The sequence below is a fragment of the Crocodylus porosus genome, unplaced genomic scaffold (genome assembly GCF_001723895.1).
Source record: "Crocodylus porosus isolate Cpor-Errol unplaced genomic scaffold, CroPor_comp1, whole genome shotgun sequence".
Classification (NCBI taxonomy): Eukaryota; Metazoa; Chordata; order Crocodylia; family Crocodylidae; genus Crocodylus; species Crocodylus porosus.
This window is the reverse complement of record NW_017728907.1, coordinates 45,581,332-45,599,973: the sequence shown is the minus strand read 5'-3', so window position 1 is coordinate 45,599,973 and position 18,642 is coordinate 45,581,332. Positions and strand designations below refer to the sequence as shown.

At 68.1% G+C, this 18,642-nt stretch overlaps 1 protein-coding gene across 1 annotated transcript in view; it reads right to left on the bottom strand.

Moving 5' to 3' along the window:
* IPO13 (importin 13) overlaps nt 1-14,153 on the bottom strand; it is a 22,642-nt gene extending 8,489 nt beyond the window's left edge. The window contains exons 1-14 of the mRNA XM_019530612.1: nt 14,118-14,153; nt 12,816-13,675; nt 8,533-8,673; nt 8,240-8,381; nt 6,115-6,281; nt 5,826-5,946; nt 4,827-4,974; nt 4,440-4,621; nt 4,100-4,126; nt 3,481-3,615; nt 2,952-3,095; nt 2,339-2,419; nt 1,773-1,910; nt 1,413-1,509 (exon numbers count right to left, since the gene is read on the bottom strand). Of these exons, the coding sequence (XP_019386157.1) occupies nt 1,413-1,509; nt 1,773-1,910; nt 2,339-2,419; nt 2,952-3,095; nt 3,481-3,615; nt 4,100-4,126; nt 4,440-4,621; nt 4,827-4,974; nt 5,826-5,946; nt 6,115-6,281; nt 8,240-8,381; nt 8,533-8,673; nt 12,816-13,675; nt 14,118-14,153 (2,419 nt within the window). The remainder of the gene's footprint in view (nt 1-1,412; nt 1,510-1,772; nt 1,911-2,338; nt 2,420-2,951; nt 3,096-3,480; nt 3,616-4,099; nt 4,127-4,439; nt 4,622-4,826; nt 4,975-5,825; nt 5,947-6,114; nt 6,282-8,239; nt 8,382-8,532; nt 8,674-12,815; nt 13,676-14,117) is intronic.
* Nucleotides 14,154-18,642: the final 4,489 nt, after the last annotated feature.

The following is an 18,642-nucleotide window of genomic DNA, read 5'->3' as shown; positions in this document are numbered from 1 at the left end:
AGGCATACATGATGGCAAGGAGGAGGAGGAAGAGGAGGAGGAGGAGGAGGAGGATTCGGGCTGTGGCACTGAGCCACGCGGTCCTGGAAGGCTGTGAAGACCTGGTGAGACCTCCATGGGCGATCAGCAGTGCGGGCAGCCCGGGCTCGCACCTGCTGCCGGGGCCCGTGGCTGGCCCAGTCCCGGGCCCTGAGGCTGCGCTGTTTTTGCCGTCCGCTCTTAGTCCGGGGCCCTGAGCCGTCTCCTGGGCAGCTGGAGACCTCTGCGGCCCAGCCGCCACCAGCCTACCTTGGCGCCCGGCTCTGCGCCAGCCCGGCTGCGAGCTCGCGGGGCTCGGCCTTCCGTCCCGCCTCGTGTGCGTGCGTGTCCCCGGCACGTGCACACGCTCAGGAGAGCCCGTGTCCTGGGTGGCCACAGGGCAGGGGCCCGGGCAGCTTTCTGCAGCTGGCTCTCAACCCAGCACGAGCAAGAAGCAGAGAGAGGCCGGCGCTACCCTGAGCCATGTCTGTGCCCATCCGGGCCGAGAGGAGCCTCTTGCCTCCGACTTCCGCTCCCGCGACACCTATGCATCAGCCCGGGCCCGGCCTGCCTGCCCACGACCCAGTGTTACACCAGACTACCCTGCCTGGGGAAGCGCCAGCCCCTCACCCCCACAGGCCTTTGCAGGGGACAACCGTTGCCTTGCCCTGATGTGGGGCCATGACCACGAAAGGGAGTACGCCTTCAGGGACTGGGCAGAGCGTGGCCCGAGAGCCGGGACAGCCCCAGCCACCAGGCTGGCAGGAGCGGGCAGGCCTGGCTCCAGCAGGAAAGCAGAAGGCCCGAGCGTGCCGGGCAGGATGGGGACAGGGAGGCGGAAAGGAGAAGCAGGGCTGGGGCTGGGGCTGGGGTCCCCTTCGGGGGTCTGGACTGTTCCGCGCAGGGGAGGAGGAGGCAGGCACTGTCCCCCTGCCCCTGGAGGTGGGGCTGGGCCAAGCCAGGCTCTGGAGAGGTGGCTCCCCCGAGCTCGGAGCCCCTCTGCTCGGGCCCAGGCTCGGCTCTGGGGCAGGAACACCGACACCTGCGTTGCGGTAACCCTTCGTGGCCACCCCCCTCCAAGGCTGCATGGGGACAGCTGAAGCACTCCAGCACCTGCTGCTTGGGACTGCAGGGCCTTGCCAGCGCCGAACCAGGGCCCCCATCCCCACGGTGGCCCGAGTCAGGGGACACTCGCTCAGTGGCACAGGACAGGCTGGCTGGCGCCCTGAGCCCGCAGGGCTGCGTGGTAGGGTGAGGGACACCTCTTTTCCTGCATCCTCCACCCACCTTCTCTCAGGTGAACCAGAGCAGACCAGCCCCGCTAGCCGGCCTGCTCCCAGATCCCCGCGCCCCGGCTCGCCCTCGCCTGGCCCGCAGGACTGCTGCGCACGTACCTTGCTGGAAGAGGGTGAGTGTGACCGAGGTGACCAGCAGGAAGACAGCCTTGATGGGGGGGAAGTGGGCGGGCTCGTTGGCAAAGATGTGAACCAGCTTGGGGAGAGACAGAGACATAGAGGGGCTGAAGCTCCGACCAGCCGGCAGCTCCAGCCAGGCCCTCGCCTCCCCGCTCAGAACTGCCACGAGGCCAGCGACCACGGTGCCGGCCCTCCCGGCCATGCCCTGCCCTGCCCGCAGGGGCCAGGGGTGCTGGGCTTGGCTCTCCAATGCTGGTAACTGCCCGAGCCCTGATCCCACATGCTTGCTGGGAGCCAGGTGCCATCCCACCGCCCGCCCCACATCCCCCTGCTGCGTACCTGCCGTGTGAGGTCGATGGCAGAGGCCTGGGGGATGGTGCTGTACATCTGGCCCAGCATCTCGCACAGCTGCGGGACCATGGGGGCGAAGTCGTCGAGCAAGGTCTTCACGGACTTCTCGAAGATGGCGCAGACAGACTGCGGGGACAGGAGGGGCGGTGTGGGCACGGGGTGGTGGTGGAGTCGCCTGTGGCAGGGCAGGGGCTGACCCGGGCACTCAGAGCCACGCCTGATGCCGCTTCAGTGGCAATGCCCCCGAGAGCAGTGGGCGCCCCCCTGGCCGCGCCTCCAGCAAACCCAGGCAATGCCAGTCCTGAGTGAAGTCAGTCCCAGCAGGGACACGGGTGAGCAGGGCCAGGCCAGAAGTGCAGGCAGAGCGTGGAGGAGGGCGGGAACCTGGCCTGAGCCCAGTCGAGCAGCCCCCGCCAGGTCAGGGCTCCTCAAACCACCTTCCCTGAGGCTGCCCCGTTCGGGGCTGTGGCCTAGCCCCGCCCCACACAATGCTGCTGCGTGCTGCCCACAGTGAGTGTGCAATGGCGCCAGTGCCTCCCACCCAGAGCCATTACCTCCACCACCTGGGCGTCGTTCAGCCACTTGCTAAGCACCTTCTGGATGAGCTGGAAGACTTGCTGCAGGACCACCACCACCTGCTGGAGCGAGAGGGGGCTCAGGGCCAGGCCGCAGCACAGCCGCCCGGGGGCCTGCCTCAGGGGTGCCCAGAGGGCGGGAGGGGGTAGCCTGGAGGGTTTCCCAACATGGGTGCATGGGGGTAGGGATGGGGTTCACAGCCTGTGGGCACACAGATTTCCCTGGACACCTCCTCCTCCTCAGTCGACCCAGCCCCTCCTGGCCACATCCTGACTCTCTGCCAGCCCTGGGCCCTGATCCATGAAAAAATTACCCTAGATCCCTGTGCCCAGCCCTGGGTGGGGCAGACACCACCAGATTGTGCCAGCGCCTCTGCCCCAGGCTGCAGTGTGGGTCACGCCACCCGCCTATGTGCCCTCCCTGTGGTAGCTGGCTCGGGCTGGGCCAGAGCCTCACAGGCAGTCAGTCTGTCTGGCAAAGGGGGCAGGCTCAGCTCCTAGGAGACGTGGCCAGGCAAGACCCCGCTAAAACAGTGCGAGTCCCTCCTGCAGTCTAAGGCAGCCAGGAGAGTGGCATGACCACAGCACGCACCGGGTTGGGCCCCTGCTGCAGGGGCAGCTTCTTGGCCTCGGCAGCCTCGTGGTCGTCATCATGGTGGCTGATATCCAGCGTAGTGAAGAGGCTGGACAGCAGGCCCAGGATGTGGATGATAGCCAACTTGTTGGAGGGATTGGGCTGCCAGGGGAAAGCGAGCAGTGAGTCCGCAGCTGTGGGACGCGTCGGGGCCCACTAGGATGGGGGCAGCTCCTTGTATTGCCCCAGCTTCAGCAGTCTCTGGGCCACCCATGGGGCCCCTGCCCCAGCTGGCACTGAGCCTCCACCAGGACACCTAAGAGCACCACGTCTCCCTGCTGGGAGGGCTCCGGGAGAGCTGGGAGCCAGGTGCCAGCACGCACCGTGCAGCAGACCTCAGCCCGCGGGCTGCCCAGGGAGCCCGCCTCACATGCAACAGTGAGAGCACGAGTTCCCCACGAGCCAGGGTGAGAGCAAGGCCTGCGGGGGAGGCCCAGGGCTTGGCTGGGCTGGTCGGGGCCCACACTCCACACTGCGCCCAACTCACGGTCTCATCGGCCAGCTTCTCCAGCTGCTGGATGTAGGGGCTGATCAGGGAGTGCAGGTTCTTCAGGATCTCCTCTACCTGCAGCGCTGAGAGCAGGAAGCCGAGCGCCTGCATCAGCCACATGCACTGGCTTGTCTGGAGGGCAGAGGAGGGAGGTCACAGCAAGGTCTGGCACCAGCCTCTGAACCCCGCTGGGGAGCACGCACAGGGAGAGAGGAGGCCAGGGGACAGGGCGCACAATGAAGCATCAAGCAGGTTTCTGTGGTGCCTGTCCCAGAGCTGGACAGCCCGAGCGCTCAGAGCTGGTGCGGCAGGCTGGGCTCTGGGGCAGGTGCCCGCCCCTTGGCCGTCTGCTTCCTAGCACCCATCCCAAAGCGGGGTGGCTGCTCTGCAGCCCTTCAGAGCTTCTCTCTGCAGTGCAAGACACCAGCCCTGGGCCCTGACTGCCATGCTTAGGCTGCACGTGGGGGCAGCAGGGCCCAGAAAGGGGTGCACTCGCATCTCTGCGCAGGGAGCAGCTTGCCTGGGTCACAGCCAGGGGCACAGGCCCACGAGGCTGTAGGCGGGCCCACCCCTCCACCCCCCATGTGCACAGACTTGGGGAGGGAGTGAGACTCACCTTGTGGATCTGCTTCATTAACACCTCCTGGGGGGGAGAGAGAGCAGCGGGTCACTGTCAGGGGGCACTGGGCAGGGGTAAGGCATGGCGGCCAGCAGACCCCACGGACGGGCACCAGCCACGGGCGGCCTCCATGGGAGCCACAAGTACCACCCCGAACGCAGCCCCCCGCATCACCGGGCCCGTCGGAGGCAGGAGCAGGGCAGGGGCTGCAAAGCCATGTGAGCCGGGTCAGCGGCACGACAGAACCAGGGCAGAGCCTGCCCGGCCCAGAGCTGCCGGAGCACAGGCTGGCCCACGGGACATGCCCCAGCCCCAGGTCCCTGCCCTACCCTCGCACCTGGGACACAGCGACGATGTTGGCGGCATAGGGGGGCAGGTCGTACTTGCACTCCCGGCAGATCTTCTTCAGGGTGGAGACGCTGGAAATGGAGAGCTCGGGGTTGCCCAGCGCCTGCAGCACCAGCGGTAGCACGTTGTTGATCATGACGGGATGGTCAGCCAGCCACTCGGACAAGGCCCCTGCGGTGCGAGGCGGGTCAGCCACGGGGCGGGGCCACGCTCCCCTCCCAGCCCCCACCCCACTGAAGCAGGAGACGGCCTGGCCCTGCAGGGCCCGGGGCACGAAGCCCAGCGGCGTGAGCCCCAGGTAGGGACAAGCCGCTGGTGGGGCGGGTGGGAGCAGAGGGCAGCAAGGGGGGGCCTGGGCTCCCCCATGACGCCTCACCGATAGTGAACATGACTGTGTCGGCCAGCTGCACGTTGCTGATGCTGATGCGGGGAATGAGGCCGATGAGCCCGGGCACCACGTCCGAGTAGTTGACGTCGATGGTCTCGGCGATGGACTGGAAGCCATAGAGCAGGGCTTCCGTGTGCTGCGGAGAGGTGCCTGCGTCACAGCCCGGCCAGGGAAGCGCCCCCCTCTGCCCCCCACCTGGGCCCACCCATGGCTCCCACCTGCGAGCAGGGGAAGCAGGGGCTGGGGGCTGGGCTGGGGGCACCAGCAGAGACTCCTTGGATCTCTTCTTGGGCCAAGGGAGGGTGCTGTCTCCCAGGGCACTGCCTTCCTTGCCCCACTGATGCACGAGAGGGCTCAGTCAGTCCCTAGGATGGGGCAGCTCAAAGAGCAACCATTTCCCTGCCCAGATGCTATGCTGCCCCTGGCCCCCTCCCCTGACACCACACACAGAGGCACCAGCTCTGAAGAGGAGCCCCAGAGCAGACAGGACAGACCCTGGGCCAAGAGCTGCCGGGACTGGGCCCTACTGCATACTCCAAATCACCTGCCTGCTTGGCCAGAGCCTGCCAGACCAGGGGCCCCGGTGCTCACTTCACCCCCCGACCCCCAGGCAGGGAGAAGGCAGCTGCAGGCATGTCCCCCTCATCTGCTGCCCGGGACCAGCAGTGTCTCAGCCTGGTGGGTCCTGGCCATGCTGCACCTGTGCCAGGTGCTGCCCGATGCAGCCACGGGGGGCCTGCACCTGGACGGCAAACAGCCCCACAGCAGACAGTGATGAACAAGGCAGTGCTGGTGCTGGTGCTGCGGGAGCTGGCCATGGGCCGGCTGCTGGGGGTGCCGGTGAGCCGGTCCAGGCCAGTCAGGCTCTCGGAGCCCTGCCCCGCTGGTCAGGGCTGCCCCGCACAGTGCACCCCCAGTGCCCCCACCAGGGCAGCGCCCCTCCATGCCCAGCACAGGGATCTGCTGGACCTGGGGCTGCTTGCTCACCTGCCAGGAGGACGGCTGCTCCGTGCTGGTCAGCAGGCGGCCCAGCTTGTCGTAGAGGCTGCTCAGCAGCTCCGCGCCCAGCATCTCGTAGACGTACATCAGGGTGTCAGAGATGTCCACCCTTGGGGGGGAGGCGGGGCATGGAGTCAAGCACTGATCCCCCCACGCTGCCCCGCAGCCCCAATCCACACTATCCCCACCAGGCACAAGGGAGACCCCAGGGCCCCTCGCGCTAAGACAGGAGCTGGGAAAAGGATGCGTGCGTGCGCCCCCCTGCTCCCCGGCACACCTGTATATCCGGAACTGCTCCTTCTCGTCCGAGGACCAGAACCCGTATTCTTCATCTGAGGGGAACTGAGCCTTGTGCAGCAGCACGTCCACCAGCTGGAAGTACACGGGCCGGTACACCTGCTGGTACACTGCCTGCTTGTCCGGCTCGAAAGACAGGATGTCATCCTGGGGAGAGAAGGGGAGACCGGCTGCGCTGGGCGGGAGTGCAGGGCAGGGCCAGGCCCTGACAGCCCAGAGCTCTGGGGGGCGAGGAGCTCCCCAGCCCCTGCTCAGCGCCGCGTGCCCTCGGGGACGCCTGGGCACCGCGTCCCTGCAGAGCGCCCTGGCAGCCAAGCCAACCTGCAGCCCCCGTTGATGCTGGGCCCCCACCGTCACGCTCCATCTTCCCTGGGCCCCCGTGGCCAGACACCGGCAAGGCAAACTCAAAGTCCGCTCGGGGCTGTGGGGCTTCCGCTACGCCCAGCCCCTGCGACACAGCCAGGCTGCTGGACGGATGGTCCAGGGATCTGCGCTCCTCCGCGGGCTGCCCTGAGGCTGAACCAGAGCTTCAGCCCGGTGCTGACACCGCCTCCTCCTTGGCTCACGCGGCACCAGCACGGCCGGCTGTGGAGCAGAGAGCTGGAGCGGAGCCCAGGGTTAAATACAGCCCATTACCTTGGCAGTGGCAGGGTCAGTGCTGCTGCGCCCAGGGGCTGCGGCTCCCGGGCAGCGAGGTCAGTGTGCCAGGGCACCGGGCTGCAGAGCTCGAGGGCACTGACGGGACGGCACTAGCCCAGGTCACTCAGAGGGAGCGCGGGTGGCGGGCAGGGGAGCTGGCCCCCTGTCCTGCGGGGTGACAGCCAGCCGGAGAATCCCGCCAGCCTGGCTCCCTGCCCCCCTCAGACAGGGCGCGGGCCCGAGAACGGGGCCAGGCGCGCACGAAGACAATGCGTGACCTCATCTCCGCCGGCAGCTGGCACAGACACGCAGCGCAGAGCTGCAGTCAGACTTGCTGCTGGCGGAGGCTGGTGTGTGAGGGGGATTTTAATTAGCCAGGCTAACGAGGCCCGAAAGGAACAGGGTGGGGGGCGAAGCCAAGCCAAGTGGCTGAGGCCTCCGATGAAGGCCTCTCCCGCACTGGCAGGGGCTCCGGCTCCCCGCAGCGGTCAGGAGAGGGGGTGCCCCCGGACCAGCCAGCCAGGCCCCCAGTGAGACGCCAGCGCCTGGGGTCACCATACCCACTCCTAGCCACGGCCCCCGGGGTCTGCGAGGCAGGGGCAGGCCCACGGCTGCTTCCCTCCAGGGGAATGGGGCAAGGCGCTGGGCTGGCTCTGCGCCGCAGGGGGAGCAGAGAGAAGGGCCTGAGTGCCCAGGCCCTGGGGCTTGCTCCCTTCTAGCTGCTCATCCAGGCCGCGGCCGGCCCCAGCACAAGACCCCAGCTCTGCCCTGGGAGACTGTGCTTGGCTAGGGAGGAACAGGCTGCAGCCCCCCAGCTCTGCCCACTGCCATGGAGAAAGGAAGTCCCTCACTCATTTTCAATCAAACGTCAAATCACTTCAGCTAGATGCCCCCTTGCTCCCCTGGAAACCACTGGGATGAAGGGGACCTGGGATGGCCCCCAGCTTGTGGCCACTGAACTAGAGCCTAACGGGGCTGTGGCCACGGGTTCCTCCAGCACCAGGGGGTCTGGGGAGCTCAACACTGCTCCCAGCTGCTCCACCAGGATGCAGCAGGGACGAGCTCCTCAGCCCGAGCCCCAGATCTGCCAGACACGGGAGGCAGCTCTGCAGGGCAGTCCTGTGGCACAGGGCCCAGCCTGAGCTGTAGGGGGAACAGGCGCTCGACGCCCATCCGTGCCCAGCCCCTCGCTGAGCTGCCACGCAGCAGCAGGCCTGGCCTGGGCCCACAAGCTCTTGAAGCAATGACCTGAGGCCAAGCAGCAGGGCACACGTGTATTTGCACGTGCCTTGACCCTGCTAGGGGACAGCAGGCAGGAGCGGAGGGCTGACTGGGAGAGGGCTGTACAGCATGGAAAACCAGAGGAGCTGCGGGCCCAGGACAGCAACCCTCCAGCCTGGTCCCCTGCCCAACCCCGTGCCCGAAAACGCTGGGTCAGGATGGGTGTCCCCGGGCACCAGCCTCACCTGCAGCGTGTACCAGAAGGTGAGCGTCAGGGAGCTGGTGGTCTCATTGACCGGGTAGTGCCCGGGGATGCCGGTGCAGAACATGATCATGTTGACCAGCGCCAGGAAGCTCTGCCAGTGCTCCACCTGGTCCAGCAGCGCCCTGTGGGGAGGCAGCGCGGGTCAGACTTCGTGGAGCCCGGGTAGGGCAGCTGCAGCTGGACTCGGGGCCCACAGCGACCCCATCATTGATATCCCCCACCCCCAGGAGCGGGGAATGCTCCTCACGTAGGGACGGCCCCGGCCCCGCTCACCGGGAATGGTTCTCGCCCAGGGCCACGGCGATGCGGCAGATCCCGTGCGACGTCTCCATGTCCCCGCTCTGCACAGCCTGGCGCAGTTGCTCCTGCAGCCCCAGCACCAGCGGGATGAGTTTCAGCAGGGTGTTCACGTACCTGTAGGGAGAGCTGGGTCAGCATGGGACCCTGCACTGGGACGAGGGCAGCGAGCTGCGCGGGGCTTGGGCTGCCCCAGCCTTTGCTCCCGGCCCCAGCGGCCCAGATGCAGAGCTCCAGTCTCAAAATCCTGGAGCGGCAGGGCTGGAAGGCACTGGCAGGGGTCACATCCAGTCCCAGCCCTGCCCAAACCAGCCCAGACAACCATAAACTAAACTAAACTCTACCAGCCCTCCACTCCTGCTCTACTGTCGCCCCCGATGCAACATGGACATCACCCCTTGCCCCGGGAAAGCAGGGGGGTCGTGGCTGCCAATGTCCTGCTGCTGCCAGGGGGGGTCATGGATGCTGCAGGGAGCCCTGCTCCTGCTGCAGAGGAAGGGAAACCCCCCAGTCCAGACCAGTCTGAGCAGAGGGGAAGTCCCTTCCTGCCCCAGTGCAGTGCGGGGCTGAGCCTGAGCGCGGGGGCAAGACCCTCCCGCCAGGCCCCTGCGGGGCCGGTGCCAGCAGGAGCACTGGCACAGCCCCAGCCCCAGCCCGGGCTGCAGCAGCACCCAGTTAAAACGGCCCTGACATGTGGGGCAGGAAACAGGGGGGTGGGTCACAGGGGAGGCTGAGGAGGCCTCTGTGGCCGGGCAGACAACAGGCACGTGGCAGCCCCAAGGCCTCTGGGCACCAGCAGCTGCACGGGGGCCTCACGAGGACATGCTGCCCCCCCGAGCCCGGCTCGCGGCCTGGCGCACGGGCACCCCCAGGCAGCAGCAGCAGCCCAGACCGATGCCCCCGATTTCCCTGCGGCTGCCAATAAGCGACTGTAACCATGGCAGCCGGCGGCGAGGAGGAAGCGGGCGGGCGGCCCCCGGAGACCGGCTGTGCCGGAGGCTCCGCGCCTGCCTGCCACTCACCTGCCTGCCCGGGCTCATCCGGAGACGCCGGGCGCACCGCCACGGCCCACGTCTGCCCCCTCCGGGGCCTGGCGCTGCCCCGCTCGGGAAGGGCGTCGCGCTCGCCTGTCCAGGGGCGGCCGCTCCCCCAGGCCTCGGCAGGCGACGGACCCACGTTTCCCCGCCAGGGCAGGAGGGTCCCCGGGGTCTCAGAGAGGAGGGCGTGAGGGGCCCTCTGCTACGGGCGTGCTGCTCGAACGGCCAGCCTGCCCTGGGACGGACGCCAGGGGCTGGGCTGCAGCCAGAGCATGCGAGGGTCCAGGACAGACCGCCCCTGGGGGCAGCGGGGGTCGACATCGCTGGCCGGCTGGGGAGCGCTCCCCCAGATGGGGCTGAGCCCTGGGGCTGGACAATGGGAAAGCGAGGGGAGAGCAGGGCCCCAGGGACCAGCCAGTGCTGCCCGCACGGTTCCTGCCAGCTCAGCTCCCGCCAGGACGGATCACCAGCATCCAGAGCCCTGCAGGACCCCTTCCAGCCTGCTCCTAGCTAAGGGCTTCATCTCCTTCGCCCCCTGTCACTGCTGGCGGCTTACCCTGCCAGGCCTGGTGCAGACGACAGGCAAACTGTGCCCACCGGGCACACGGGGGGCAGCCCTGCCTCGCTTGATGCAGCCGGCTGCAGGCCCACCTGTCCCACGCCCAGGGGACCAGGATGCAGCAGGAGCCTCCAGGACGGTCTGGAAGGGGCATGGAGGGCAGCAGGGTCCTGGGGGACCTGCCTCCGCTGCGGCCCTGCTTGCCACCTGGGATGGCAAGGGACTGCATGGGGTCAGAGGTCCCCACAGGGCTGGAGATGGAGGACGGGGATGGATGCTGGGGTCAGCATGGAGCCAGCCCTGTGCAGGGCTCGCTGCCTGATAGGAGCCAGCTGTCCAGGCTGGCACTGCAGCAGATGCGAATCCAGGCCAGGAAGGCGGCTGTGGCCTGAGGGGGGCTCCGGGAGGGGGAGGGGGAGGAGCAGGGCGCGGGCTGGAAGCTGATGCAGGGGACGGATGCGGGATGGAGACAGAAGCCTGCCCCGGCGCCTGCCGCAGGCCGCCAGAGCCCTGGTGACAGGCGAGCGTGCCAGCCAGCCCGGGCCGGCAGCAGCTCGTCCCCGCCACGGAGCAGCGACTGGGCTGGGGGAGCACGGGGAGCAGCTCTGGGCACGTGCACCCAGGTACTGGCGGGTGGGGGCCCGAGAGCCCCTGACGTGGGGCTGGGCCTCTCCGATACGGGAAAGCTGCAGCCCAAGCCATCCCCGCTCCGAGCACCGATGGCTCAGAACAGCCTAGCCCCCGCCTGCCCGCAGCCCGCGCTCCTGCCCCGGGACGGCTGGTGTTGGCGGTGGTGCCTGCCCCAGCCGCGCGGCCAGGCCGCTTGCTCGGCCGCTGGGCACCCGGCTGCCCTCGCAAGAGGGGGTGACACTGAAGTGGGGAGGAGGGAAGACCCCCTGCAACACCAGCCAGCTGAGGGGCGCACCCGGCATGGTCGCTGCAGAGGCTCGGATGCAAGGTCATGGCATTCAACGACAGTACGTGGGGATGCCCCGGGGACCGCCACGGGGCAGCCACGCCATGGGCAACCCCAGGCCTTGGTGGCACTGTTTCAATGCAGCCAGGCAGAGCCGGGTGCAAGCCGGGGGCCGGGCGCAGGAGCGTGGAGGCAGCCCGGCCCGGGCAGCCCGTGGGAGCAGAAGGAGCCGAGTGCCTGCAGCTTCCCTGGGCTCCGGCTGCAGCGCCGGCGCTGCCGGGAGCTGCAGTGGCTCCCTCCCCCAGGCACCGCAGCCCCAGCGCGGCCCAGCCAGGCGGCACGTCCCGAGCTCTGCGGGCAGCCCCTGTCCCGGCAGGGCCGGACTCAGACCCCCCCCTGCCCTGGCATCCGAGCGTGCGTGGAGGCCGTGGCCCGGCTGGCACATGCTGCGCTGGCTCGGCCCAGCCGCCCATTCCCCCTCTTCGCCGGAGAACGGCAAGGTTGCTAAGCAACTAAGAGGAAAATGTGGCCGACGGGAGCCTTGGAGGAGATGCACTTTCCCTGAAGGGGCAGCCGGCTCGGGCCTATGAGACAGCCCCGCTCAGCTCGCGGCGCCGGAGCAGGGCAGACCTGGGCCGCGTCTGCCCCTTGAGGGCAGCGGGCAGCGACGGGCGTCTCCCCAAGGCCCACAGCCCTCGGCCCCTGCCGCAGAGCTGATGGATGCTGGTGGGATCAACCAGCTCCTGCTCCTGCCCATCCCTCTGCGGGATGTCCCCAGCACTCGGGCCCCGCCGGGCTGGCTGGATGGGAGCAGCACATGGAGCCAGCAGCTGGGATGCGCTTGTGCCGGGTGCGGAGCCTTCTGCCACCGACCAGCACCACATGGAGACCGGAGTCCTGGAGCCGCGGGGCAGGCAGGGAGCTGTGGGTCACATCCAGTCCAAGCCCTGCCGGAGGCAGGATCATCTCTGTCCAAACCAGCCCACACAAACCCCGTGCCCGGGCTCTGAGTAACATGACCATCGCCAGACACAACACATCGCACCTGCCCCTGCCCCCAGGAAAGGAGAGGGCCACAGCCGCCAATGTCCTGCTGCTGCAAAGGGGGTTCATGGACGCTCCGGAGACCCCGGGCAGAGGAAGGTAACCCCCCCTTGCCCCAGTCCAGACCAGTCTGAGCAGGGGGGAAATCCCTTCCTGCCCCAGTGCAGCGTCAGTCTGATCCTGAGCGCAGGGGCAAGACCCTCCCGCCAGGACCCTGCAGGTTGGGGCCAGCAGGAGCGTTGGCCCGGCCCAGCCCCATCCCCAGCCTGGGCTGCAGCAGCACCCAATAAACACCCAAATTAAAATCTTGACACATGGAGCAGGGGGGTGGGGGGTGGAAATTTCCTTCCCAGACCCCTGTAGCAACCAGCTGAGCCCGGAGGCCTGGGAAATCCCCATAGCAAAGCACAGGCACTGCTGCACCCAGATCATCCCCATCCAGCCTCTCCTTGCACCCCTCCAGGGATGGAGAGTACCCCCACTTCCCAAGCATCTCTCCCACGGCCTCCCTGCTCTGACAGCGAAGATCCTGAGGACTGGGGTTTCTCCCCCTGCCCCAGGCCTGTAGAGCCAACATGGCATCGGCACCCTGCCCCTGCCTGCAACCAGCTTGGGCAGCCGTGAACCTGGGGCTGCCCCCACTCTGCGCCACCCCCAGGCCCTTACAGGGGGTGACTGGGCCCCTGCCCGGCGGTGCTCTTACCTCTGGGCGTCAGGCTGGGAGATGGCGTTGACAATGGCCTCCACGGCCGTGTCGAAGAGCTCAGGGTCCTGCAGGGAGGCAAAGGCTGCCTGGATGAGGCTCTCACAGTCCATGAGGGGGATCTCCAGCTGCACCCAGCTAGAGAAGCACTTGAGCACCTTCTGCTTGATGAAGCCAGGGGAGTCCTGCTGCTGCAGCAGCTGTCCCAGCAAGGGGAAGACGGAGCCGCACTCCTGCGCCAGGACGCTGCGCACCTGCCCCTTGCGGTACTGGGGCAGGCGGCTGGTCTGGAACTCCTCGGGCAGCACTGTCAGCAGCTCCAGGAGCGCCAGGCAACGCGCCCGCCCGTCCACGTTGGCGTCCTCTGCCTGGAACATGCGTACCATGTCGGCCACGGCGCAGGGCCAGGCCTCGGGCATCATGCTGAGCGCCAGAGAGGCCAGCGCCACGCACAGCCGCGTGAGCACGATCTTGGAGCCACCGGCGAAGCGGGCAATCTGGGCAAACAGCTGCGACTTGAGGCTCTCGTACTGGTCGGCTGGGATGTCATTCCAGTAGCGCGAGATCTTAATGTGGAGGGCGCTGGCGCCGAAGTACTGGATCTCGGGCACCTTGTCCATGTTGAGCAGAAGCCAGCTAAAGTGCCAAGCCTGGGGCGAGACCTGGGCCTGCATCAGCCATTTCTGCGCCAGGTTCTTGTTCTCGATGCTCGGGTCGTAGTACAGCTGGTGGAGCGCCTGGGGAGAGAGCTGCAGGTGGGCGCGGGGTCGGGCAGGGCCGTTCTGCCCCTGCCCAGGGGCGCCGGTCAACAGCGGGAGAGGCACAAACCCGCCCCTCAGGCCTGGGAACCGGCACACGAGCTGAGAGAGAGGCCCACGGGGCCGTGGGGAGCCAGCCCTTCCCACCGCCTCCTGTCCTCCCCATCCCGCCACCTGGGCCACAAGAGGCCGGTCCCCCTGTGTCCGACTCACCACTGTCACTTGTTATCACTAACACCTCGTGGCACGCGGCACCCGCACCCAGACCCCAGGGACCAACAGCCGTGAAGCTTTGCTGCCCGGGCACCTTTCCTCTGTCCAGCAGGCAGTTGCCATGTGAGCACCCAGGCACTGGGATCTGCCTGCCCACAAGGGCCCCTTAGTGCCCTGAGCCCACTTGACCCAGCTCACGAAGGGGGCTGGAGACCCGGGTCTAACCCCGGCTCCGGCACAGCCGGTCCTGGTTAGGACTCCTCCCTGGGGGGAAGCGGGTCCTGAGCACAAGCAGGAAGGCAGCTGCTGCCTGCCCCTGCTTCAGCCTTACCTGGCACAGCACCGGGCAGGGCTTCTTCCCAACCATCATACGTGCCTCAGTGCTTCATGGCAACACGTACCGTGCTGCCACTGTCAGGCCCTGGCATCACCCCTCCCTGGCCCCCCTGCCAGAGGGACAGGACTGGGGAAGAGAGGGTCCAGCACTTACAGCTGCCAGCCCCAGGCCATGCCCAGAGCTCCCTGGCCCGTGCCGGCAGCCCGGGACACCTCCCAGCACGAGCCCAGAGAGCAGGTCACCACAGCAGGCAGGACAAACGACACCGGCTTCCTGGCGCAGCGCTGGGGCCTCTGGGGTTTGAGGCACCGAGGTGCTGTTACACGCGTGGGGAAGGGGAGACAGGCAGCTGGAGAGCCAGGCGGGGCTGGGAGCAGAGAGGGACCCTTGGGAGGGACGGAAGGACACGTCTGAGTGACCAGAACTCGGCCCCTGTCCCAGAGCCCCCCGGGAGCGGCCCTGGCCGTGGGGCTCCACGAGCAGCTCCCGTCAGCAGCCTCTCTCCCACCGAGCCCGGCGGCGCACGGCAGGGGGAGTGCCCAGCGCTGGCAGCGGGGCACTGCGCACCCAGGGGCAGGGGCTGTGTCTGCCCGGCACCTCGCATCCGACCCTGCGTCTCCAGAGCCGGTGGCTGCTCAGTCACGCCTGGTCCCACATGCGGCGTGCAGCGCTGCCTTGCCTGCGGCCTCGTGCAGGGGACGTGCAGTGACAGGTAGCACCACGTGCTGCTTTGGGCGGGCAACCGCGCAGCAAATGCGCCGTGACCAGCTAGGAAACCCGGCAGGGTCATGGGAACCAGCTGGCACATCCAGCTGCCTGCTCTGGGGCTCATGCAGCTGCAGTGAGGTCTGTGAGGGGCTCCAGAGGGGGCCTCACCCTCCCACTGGCTCCCAGCACGTGGGACGTGGTGCCTACAGGGATCCTGAGGTCTTTAGGAGGGACGGGATAGAGGGAGCGCTGCCTGTCCAGAACCAGGCACAGACGTGGGGCCTATGGCGCCCAAGCATGGCGTGTTTTCTGCAGACGAAGTGGCAGCAGCACCATCGGGCAGAGGCTGGCTGACACTGCGATGCCAAGCACAACACGAGCGCAGGGAATGGGGTTGTGCCAGGTGCTGTGCAAGCCTCTGGCGAGAGGCGGGCCTGGCACGCTGCAGAGGGGCGATGGACAAGCACAAGGCCACCTGCCTGCATGGGGGAAAGGGAGCTACCCGAGCACTCCCAGCTGGACCGCCCAGACACTCCCGCCTCGCCCTGCCTCCCAGTCCAGCAGCGAGACGCGCAGCCATCGCTCAGCAACGTGCTGCCTGCAGAGCCGCGCGCATGACGGGAGAGCTCCCCGAGAGGAGAGCCGCGCAGCGCACGCACTGGGGCCCTGGAGAACTGAGCAGCGCATGTACCAGAGCCGCCGCCTCTCACGCTCTCTGCGCCCTGCAGCTCGTCACCGTCTCCGACCTCCCGGCTCGGAGGAAAGGGGCATCGGCTGCTACCAAGCATGCGAGCGAGGGGCATGGCCTCCAAATCTGACCTTCAGTGCTGGACGCTGCAGGGGAGAGAGCAGCAGGGGGAAACCCTGCTCAGACCCAGTCGCTCTCCCTTCAGCCTCCGCTCTCTGCCGCCTGGAGACCGGGCACCACAGCCCTAGGTCTGAGCCAGGACACGGCAGCTCTCATGTTCGTATGAGATCCCCCAAGCAGCAAATGCTCCAGGACAAGCACCTGGGAACCCAGCCTGAGCTCGCTTGCCTGTCACACGAGGCATTTACAGAGTCACAGAAGGGACACTGCAAGATCTTCGGGTCCAGCCCCCTGCTCTGCTGGATGGAAGACGAACGCCCTTTCTGGCAGGGGCCGGGGAAAGCTCTTCCTTGGGACTCCCCCAGGAAGGAGCCTTATTTGGCCTCCCTCTCCTGAGAGGACCCCCTGCAGCCATATTCCCTCCCCTGCCCCAGCGTGGGCCTCCAGCCGCTAATCAGAGAACCAGCTCGTTAACTGGGCAGCAGGGGAAGAAGAGGGCATGGGCCCAAGCAGGGCAGCAGCCGCGACCAGGAGGGCAGCAGGATCGGCTGGGCAGCCAGCCCAGTGCGGGGCTATTTTTGTGCCCAACAACACTGCCCCTGTAACCCTAGACCAGGTAAACAGCCCTGTGGCAGGCAGGCCGGCCGGCCGGCCCCCGGCTCAGGGCAGCAGGTTCGCCGGGGCCTGCCGTGCAGCGCACGAGGCCTGGGGTGGCCCCGTTCCCCCGCGCCGCGCACGGCCCCGCTCCCGCCGGGGGCAGCGAGCGATGCCAGGCACCAGGGTGCCGGCTCGGAGCCTGGGGCGCTCTGCCCTGGCACAGCTGCCACGAACGGGGAAGCAGCAGCAGCAGCAGCTGCCAGGGCCTGGCATCCCCAGAGCCCGCACCCCCGCTCGGCTCCACCGAGCCCTTCCCGCAAGCCAGGAAATAGCAACCGGTCTCCCGGCAGCGCCGAGTAACCAGCCTGGGGGAGACGAGGGCCCTGCCGGCTCCCCCGAGACCCGCAGCAGCAAAGTGCGAGGGGGCAGAGGAGCAGCGAAACACGTGGCGTTGCGCGTGGAGCCCGTGACAGGGCTCTGGGCCTGCACCTGCGTGCTGCGGCCTGGCGCCCCCGGGAATCCAGGAGCTATGACCAGGCTCTGCCATGACTTCTGAGCCCAGCCGGCCATGACCCGTCGCAGGGCCCCGCGACCACAAAGGGCACCAGGCCCAAAGCAGGGCACTGCAAGCTGGCAGGGGCGACGGCACTACCACATCCAGCTCCCCCCTGCTGGGGACCCTCCCAGTGCGCCACAGCACAGGGATCTGCCCCCACAGTCAGCCGTGCCACTGGCCCCTGCTTGCTGACCCTACATCCTGGCAGGCGCCCTGGGGCAGCCCTGCATGCGCAGCAGCGTGGCGGCACCGTGACCCATCCTCGCCTCAATGCCGAGTCTGTCCCACAGCCCCAGCACACCGCGCGCTCGCCCCGGGAGACACGGCCCCAGACTCTTTTGGGGTGGGGGCCGGCAGGGCGGAAGACAGCAGTGGTCTGGCCCGAGGAAGGGAACTGCAGCAACACCAGCTGGGAGGGAGAAGTGTGCGGCTACGGCGCCTCCGCAGAGCTGGAGCGGGGCCCTGGCTTGGAGGCGCGGGGAGGCACACGCTGGTCTGGCTTGGTCTGCCTGCCCCCATGCCCTGGCCCAACCAGGCTCCCATGAACAACCCCCATGAGCCCCAAGGGGCAGGAACGGGCGGGCAGAGGCTTCCAGCCACCACGGCCAGGGGAGAAGCTGCGAGCCCCAGCGCTGGGCTGCCCGGGGGTGGGGGATCAGCTGGGAAGGGAAGCACAGCGGGACTCTGAAATGTCCCCAGGGAACCCCGCACCCTTCCAGCCCGGCCCCACCACCTCCCACCCACCCAAGCTACACCCCTCTAGGGCCAGAGCAGCCGCTCTCACAACGCGCTGGGAAAGAGCCCACAGCTCGGGGAGCCGCCTGGGCAGGGGGCAGGCACAGCCAGGGTCTCCAGGGAGGGCCCCCAAGCGCACTGGCCCTCTCCTGATTTTGGGGGGTGGGGGGGTACAATGGGTGGCCAGCCACGACCAGCACAGGGGCTGAGGGGGGCCAAGCTTCCAGTGGGGCTCAGTGCATCTCTCTGCTCACCCCCCAGATGGGAGCACAGGATCCTCCGGCTGCCCTGTCTCGGCACCGCCACCTGGGGCCTCCGCGGCGGGCGTCTGTCTGCACAGAGGCCTCCCCCGTGCCCACTGGAGAGCGGCACGTGATGACTTGCAGTCACTGTGAGCTAGGCCTGCTCCTTCTGCCTGCTCCAGGAGACTGGATCCAGGACTCCAGCAGGACAGACCCGAGGCTCCCCAGAAACAGGCGGGTCACCACCAGCCCTGTGGCCGCAGCAGCGCCCAGCAAGAGCCATGCTCCCGGAGCAGCCCCGAGCCCTGCAGGAGCCCTGAACTGCCGGGCTCCACTGCCCGACCCCAGCCCAGCTCCCCGGAGCTGCATAGCCCGTGCGGATGCCCAGCCTGGGCAGCAACTCGGTATGTGGTACTCTGCTCTCTTCCCTCCCTGTGACTGAGGACCTGCCACCTTGACCCCCACCCGAGCCCAGCACGGCGCCCAGCGGGAAAGGGCCATGACAGCCGGGCAGGCCTGCGGGGGGCTGGAGGGGGGGAGGCCGAGCCTCCTGGGGGGCAGGCACAGAGGCTGGACCCAGAGCGGCCCGGAGAGCTCTGCTCCAGCGCAGCCCCTTGCGCCCGCGCATGCCGGGCTAGGCACCACCCCGGTGCCACCGACCTTCTCACCGGCCAACATTTGCTTTATTGTTGGTGCACACAAAGGCACTGTCTGTGCATGCCCTTGGGGGGGGGGGTGTTCAGAAGCATAATGATCCAGCAGCTCAGTACACGTGCAGATGGGGCTGCAGTGTGATGGGCCCCGTAGTGCCCACAGGACCCCCAGGACAGATACGAAAATCCCCCCTCCCGCTGAGGCGGCGGGTGCTGGAGC